This window comes from Pieris brassicae, chromosome 3 (genome assembly GCF_905147105.1).
Source record: "Pieris brassicae chromosome 3, ilPieBrab1.1, whole genome shotgun sequence".
NCBI lineage: Eukaryota > Metazoa > Arthropoda > Insecta > Lepidoptera > Pieridae > Pieris > Pieris brassicae.
Window position 1 is genome coordinate 2,658,079 of NC_059667.1, and position 7,605 is coordinate 2,665,683.

General features: G+C 31.4%; 1 protein-coding gene across 1 annotated transcript; it reads left to right on the top strand.

Annotated features, from left to right (window-relative positions):
• The first annotated feature begins 523 nt into the window (after positions 1-523).
• LOC123707398 (acyl-CoA Delta(11) desaturase-like) lies at positions 524-4,957 on the top strand. The gene is made up of 5 exons (XM_045657408.1): positions 524-666; positions 1,256-1,459; positions 1,717-1,891; positions 3,862-4,023; positions 4,368-4,957. Exons 2-5 carry the CDS (start codon positions 1,261-1,263, stop codon positions 4,813-4,815), a joined length of 984 nt encoding a protein of 327 aa, XP_045513364.1. The 5' UTR covers positions 524-666; positions 1,256-1,260; the 3' UTR covers positions 4,816-4,957.
• Positions 4,958-7,605: the final 2,648 nt, after the last annotated feature.

Consider the following 7,605-nt stretch of genomic DNA (forward strand, 5'->3'; position numbering starts at 1 on the left):
ATTCAGTGTACAAATATATATTTTTTTAAATAAATTAATAACTTACCGTCCTCATTATAATAAATAACATAAAATGAAGTCCTCTTGCATTTTTATTCTGCCATAAAGATTATTGTTAAAGCGGTCACAATCTTGCCAAATCCACGTGAGCGGCGCGAGAATCGATGGAAATAGTATCATTTTTTTTAAAACACCTCCCGGGCAGCATGTTCACCTGATGTTAAGTAGGTAATACGCCGCCCATTCCCATATGAAATTTAAAAATACATTTAATTATATAATTTCAGCTGACAATGAAAACGATTGGATACTTCTATGGAACCATTGTTTAGCTGTGATTTATTTACTTTATCGCTTTTTGGAACCGAATCTTATTGATTGAGAATAACATTCATAAATATTGATTCAAGCCAATGATTATCAATTCACTGTTTAATTTGCATTTGTGAATTTCGTAACTATCGTTATAATGCAATTTGCAATGGCGTGCAATAATTTTCCTATCGTCTTAGTTATTGAAGGATGTTCAGCGATGTAACACATTTTTACGGTTGTGATTTTTATGTAAATAGATATAATTAAAAAAACTCATCCCCGACATAGAATATTTGTTAAATAATAATTAATAAGTGTGTGCTGAAAGCTCATGTACAAGGAAAGGGAAATGTAAGTGTTTATTGTTATTATTTATCGATTTTAATACTTTTATTGATGTTTAGTATTCAATATGTCTAATTTTTAGAGCAGTGCCTTTTGCGATTTTCAACGGAGGATCGAATAGATTCTAAATGCGCAATTAACACTTTCTATTACTTTAAAGAAATAAATACATCGTGAAGAAACAAGAACGTATTTTTTAAAATTACTTTGTCAGATATAAAACGTTGATTGAAATTTATCAAGAAAAATTGCGATAGTAACGGATGCGATCTAAGGCCTTGAAAGTGACGCTGGATTCCTATTATCCTGCAGACAATACTATTTCTAACAAATCATTGCATGTATAACAAAAAATATTATATTTTTTACACTATTATGTGTTTTTGAGTCCCGTAGATGATGGGATTTCTGGTCGAAATACTTCGAAGCTTTCCAGAAAGCCAAGCAATTTCGAAGCATATTTCTCAGGAACCAAACACATGTATCATAGATTTCCGTATATCTTATGATATTCGTTCTTATCACTGTAAAGGAATATAATAAGACCAAATACTTTAAATTTACTTACCGTATCTTTTATTCATTTGTGCCACAGATAACATGGCGCCAAATATAACAGAGGAAAGATGTCTAGAGCCCACGGAAGGTGAATTCGAAAAGCTAATAGCACCTCAGGCTGCCCCTCGGAAGTTTCAAATTGTGTATAGGAATATTCTCACATTTGGTTACGGTCATATCGCAGCACTATATGGCCTGTATCTGGGCCTTACTGAAGCAATGTGGAAAACTATATTTTTTAGTAAGTAAAAGCCTTTTACTGTTTTTAATATTGGTGTAAAGGTACCTTTAAAGTATTCTTCAATTATAATTAATACTTTAAGAGATATAAACGCGAATTTATTGATATATTTATGAAAATCAAATTGTCGTTTTTACTTAATATATGCAGGGACACTTATAAATGTCAATCAAAAAATTATTTGTAGAATTTATGTTATGCATGCGTGCGTAATGTTTGCATATGTTCTCGTTGTAGGAATTCCATACTATTTACAGATTACATACTATTCGTGCTGGCTGCTGTTGGTGTGACAGCGGGGGCGCATCGACTCTGGACGCACAGAGCATATAAGGCAACAATGCCTCTACAGATTATCCTAATATTCATGAACACTCTGGCATTCCAGAATACAGCCATCGACTGGATACGAGATCATCGGATGCACCATAGGTGGGTTACTTATCTGTAGTCCTTTCTATAAAAAAATGTAGGTATTTGATTTATCTATTTTAAGTTTTAGTAGAGTAGAAAATATATTAAATTAGGCTTGAAGCAGCAGAAGCAGGCGTTTTACCGATTTCAATACGTAATTTTAAGTTACCACAGATAATAAACTACATAACACCCCAGTCATGGTCTAGTTTATGTAAAGAGTTTAATAAGTTTTATTTAGATTTGTAGTACTTGGTCATTGAAATATTATCGACTTAGTGTACTGCAAGAAAAAGAGTTACAATTTTAAAAAATATTTTTATCTTGATCAAAACAAAACCGTATTTTTTTGCCAGTTCGTTTATTCTAAAAGTTATCTTTTTATCTGGTTTTTCATCGGAAATCGAATTATCTTACGATGGCATATTGCTTATATCGAAATAAAATTAACTATTATTAATTTTATTGATTTACATAATATTAAACTTATAAGAAAATATATAAAAAAATTTAAATGTGTGATGACCTCACCAACACAATTATCACGCAACTTTAGCGCATGTCAAGACTGAGTGTTGACAAGAACCTAGTTTTAAGAGGAAAATCAATTGCGCCATTGTTCTTATATCTTGATAATAAATAATTAGGACGTTCGTGTGTCCATCATAGCGCAAAGAGGGATGTGGCAGGAACGCCATGTGGACTAGGCTACACGCAAATTCCATAAGATTGTAGGAACTTCAGATACTTAGTTATCGTGGCCAAGGCCAAGGCTACAAGCATCTTCACTATTAATATTATATTTTTATAAGTGCGCTATTATTAACAGTATAATTTGAATGAACAATTAATCCATTAATGTTACTGAGTCGTATATAACAATAGATACTAATGTTATAATAATACTTCTATTATGTTGCAATTTCTAAGTAAGGTAAAGAAAAGATAGCTATATTATGTTTGTTATTGAAGAAATATTTTACTCATTATCATTTGGCGCCACCGTGTACATTAATTAAATTATCGATGTTATGTATTCAACTAAACAATGAGTTTATTACATTGGTAGAGTTTTATTAAGAAGCAATCATAGAAATAACTTAGTATTATTGTATATAAATTCTCTCACACCATAACTCTAATGAGCTGCCATAAAATCTAATGTAGTTATGTTTCAATATATGCGATTATAAGAGCAGTGTTGGCCTACTGGCTTCCGCTTGCGGCTCTCTTCACTGAGGTCGTAGATTTGAATTCCAGCTGTGCATTATTGGTGGAGAACTTTCGGTCTATGTGCGTTTTTAAGTCATGAAGAAAACATCGTGAGCACACCGGCATATCTCAGACCTAAAGAGTCGTTAGCGTATGTCAGGCACAGAAGGTTGATCACCTACTTGCCTACAACAACGCAAATGATCACGAAACAGTTACACAAATATTAGGCCTTAAACGATCGTAGCGCTAATGATTTTTTTAGTTATACATGACAAATTGAATTTTGTTGGTCTTTTTAAAAACTAGATTAATTAATAGAATAACATTTTTTTTTTGGATTGAAACTTCTTTAAGCGCATGAGAGTAAAATTTTAACGGATACGTTACGAAGATGTGCAGCGTTTATGTCGAAGAAAAGGGAGAGAGCGATTGAGACCCATTGAGCGAGAGTGAGAAAGGGAGATCGAGAAAATGTACACGCTATTGGTTGATGTATTCGTTTAGTACTTACATATTAGAACTTTAGATGGCTGTTCTGTCTTGTGCAGTAAACGCAGATTTTTTATTTATTTATATCATCATTAGCACGTATACAGTGTGCAAACAGTTTGAATAAAGATATACAAATACATGGAGTGATCATATACTGGTACATGATCATCTATTGGGGCTTTTGCCTTAGTAGTAATTAATTTACAAAGAAGTTTCTCTTTCGACATGTGTACTTTGTACGCACGCACTTTAATTTTGCTTATATGATGTATTTGTTTTAGATATAGCGACACGGACGCAGATCCGCATAATGCTACTCGAGGATTTTTCTACTCCCATGTAGGCTGGCTTCTTGTAAAAAAGCATGAAGAAGTGAAAAAGCGTGGCAAATTTATTGATATGAGCGACATCTATGCAAATCCTGTACTAATGTTTCAAAAAAAGTAAGATTTTCAATATGTATGTTTGCTAATACTGATAATGTGCTTTAATATGGATTTTTAACGTCAATATAACTATGTTAATTCGATTTTTTATATGGTATATAAGTTATACATAAGCATTATATTAACTTTAATCTTCAGTTAAATGTTCATAATATTGTATGTGACTATACTGACTTTAAAAATATATATAGGTAAATATGTATATATAGGTATATAAATAAAATATAACTTCAACATACTTTTACGTCATAATTGTCATAACATATATATGAGTGTTTAATGGCTTAAAAGCATGCACATACACTATTTTGAATACGTATCAATCATAAAACTTTTTTCAGATACGCCATACCATTTATTGGGTCAGTATGCTTCTTGCTCCCGACTTTAGTGCCAGTCTACTATTGGGGTGAGAGCTTGAATACCGCCTGGCATATATGCCTCTTCAGGTATATCTTGAATCTGAACACTACCTTCTTAGTTAATAGCGCAGCTCACCTATGGGGATATAAACCATATGAGAAAAGTATAAAACCCGTGCAGAACACAGTAGTCACCTTCATTGTTTTCGGAGAAGGTTTTCATAACTACCACCACGTGTACCCTTGGGACTACCGCACAGCCGAACTTGGGAACAACCGACTGAATTTTACAACGTTATTTATAGACTTCTTCGCGAAGATAGGATGGGCGTATGATTTGAAGACTGTGCCTGAAGCGATGGTAAAAGTACGAGCGAAAAGAACTGGCGACGGTAGTGATTTGTGGGGGAAAATTAAGACAGTTTAGAACTAATTCAGTTCTACATTCTGAAGGTTACAAACGGGTGCATTATGATAATCCAGGGGTTATATATAAAAATATAATTTCTGTTGTAATGTAATTTGCAGAATTGTTGTTTATTAACAATGTATTTATATTCTAGTGACTATAATTGTTGTTTTATTGCCTTGGAAACATTGTTTACAATATTTTTATTCAAAATCTTAATTACATTTTTATTTGAAATTCGATTTAAAGGCATTTTGGGATACATTGTATCATACATTGCCATATTTAGAGAAAATTTCTGTTTATTTCACACAACAAATTATTATCGTATATTGAAAAACGAGAACAAATAAAAAGAAATATTTGCCAAACTAAGAATACTTGAGCTGCATAAATAAAGCGATATATTTACAATTTTGTTTAAAAAGTTGTTTAATCTCTTGACGATTACTTTCAATGATTTTAGAAATTATAAGGGATTTACAACTTCACTCAGAAATAATTAAAGTTAATGGTTACTTTAAGCTAGAAGTTTATTGATTATTTTTTAAATTATATCACACGGCTTATACTTTTAAATATCGACGCTGTGATGTAATTAATATTTCAAAAATGTTATAAAAAAAGTTTTTACTTTACTTTTCATTATTTACTTAGCCTAAATGTTTCCTTGTTTGATGTATTTCCGCAATAGTAATTCATGGATATTCACATAAACCTTCTTCACTTAAGAGCAAAACATTTATTTAGAATTAATAATTATTGTTCAATCTATCCACATACAGAAATTACAGTAGTTTTATTTAACAAATTAAAAAAAAACCATTAAAAATTCGATTATATATTTCTTACAGTTTGCTTTAAAACATTCGAATATTATAAAATAAAATACTAAATAGATCTACTATTTTAATGCTTAAAGATTTACCTTTCTACTGCCGTCAGTAAGTGTTTCACCGAATAGTATATGAACTCCCAAATATTACATATATATTTAATTTACAGAATAATAGATTACATACATTAGAAAACCGCTGTAGTTTGTAAAAATGTTTCAGGAATACAAGGCCGAATACCTAATAGTTACAAGTATCATAATTAGATAGCACTTTAATAGGCCGGCAACGCATTCGCGAGCCTTCAGGCATTGAAAGTGTAAATGGGCGGCTGTATCACTTAATATCCGGATTTCCTATAAAAAATAACCCCCCTAACCCTAACGCGACCGAGATTTGAAATTCCTCAGCCGCATAATTATACTTCACAAAAAATTACAAGCATATATTACCATAATTATTTATGTTACCTACAAGTGTAAGAGAGCAGAGAAAAACTGGTAAGAAAAAGATTACATTTCAATTCTTCTCTTAATAAAAAAAAAACGTTCATTTGCTAAGTTAGTGGTACAATTAAATATATGAATTATAAAAATACGCACAATCACCCATGTATAATTTATATTAAGGCATGCATCATATTAATAAGAACATTAACATAATGATAAGTTATTTAGAATTGGTGGTTAACTTATTGGATAACAGTGTTTATTCGTAGATTATATGTAATTACGCAGCGAAGTGTGGACCTAGTGGCTTCAGCGTGCGACGCTCATCCCTCTGAGGTCGTAGGTTCGATCTCCGGCTGTGCACCAATGGAGTTTCTTTCTATATATATATCGTGAGGAAACGTATCGAAATATCGTGAGCAAACTGTGTATCAGGCACAACAGGCTGTTCACCTACTTGCCTTGCTTTGATTAACAAATAATTAGAATATGAAGCCCAGCCCTGAGACCCAGACCTAAAAAGGTAATGATTTAATTATTTTATTAAAAACGTACCATTATACTCATAAATATTTCCTGTAAGTTGTATGATATTTATAATTTGGAGACAAATTTTTCATCGTTCTTCATAACGATTGTTTTTATTTGTACTGATTTTCTCGTTTTCTGAGATATTAAACAATACCAGCAAAACGTATTATTTGAAACGATCTTTTATAAAATTAATTAAATCTCATTGTTCTTGAGTCATGATAGTAAAGAGGATTTCTTCTGATATTTTAATTAGATAATTTGTATATATTGTATTTTTAATTACGAGGACACAATTGTTGTAGTTACTTTTGAATTAAAAAGCAGATATACAACATTTTAATTTATTTGTTACTCTTGCATTTATGTTTTGTCCCATTTCTCTAAACATCGACATGTATTTATTCTGATTTCGGGATTTGCCATAGAACAAAGAGCTACCTACTATTTTCAAGCTCTTCGATGATTAATTGGCCCATTTTATACATTATTTAAATTTGTATAACCATTGTCTGCCATAATCCATAGTAATTTGAGGGTTTTTCCCCTAGTATTTACTTGTTACCTGCCACACGTTTGCACTGTATACGTGTTTTTGTGTATCTGAAAAACTTACCAGCCAGGGCTGAGGATAAAAAGACTTAACTATGGCTTCCAATGTCAAGTAAGTTTGACGTTATACTTCCGTTTGGTAAACGGGAATAAATCTTTAATAGTTATTGTTTGAAACTGTATAACTCTTGTAATATATAAAACAAGCCGGCTGCTTGCAAAAAAGCATGAAGAAGTGAAGAAGCCTAGCAAGTTTATTGATATGAGCAACATCTATGCATGTACTAATGTTTCAAAAGAAGTAATTTTCTTAATTTGTATGTTTGCTAGTACTGATACTGTGCGGTAATATGGTTTGTTAACGTCAATATGACTAAATTCACATAGTATAAAAGATACAAGCAATATTTTAACTTTAATTGTTAGTTAAATGTTGATGA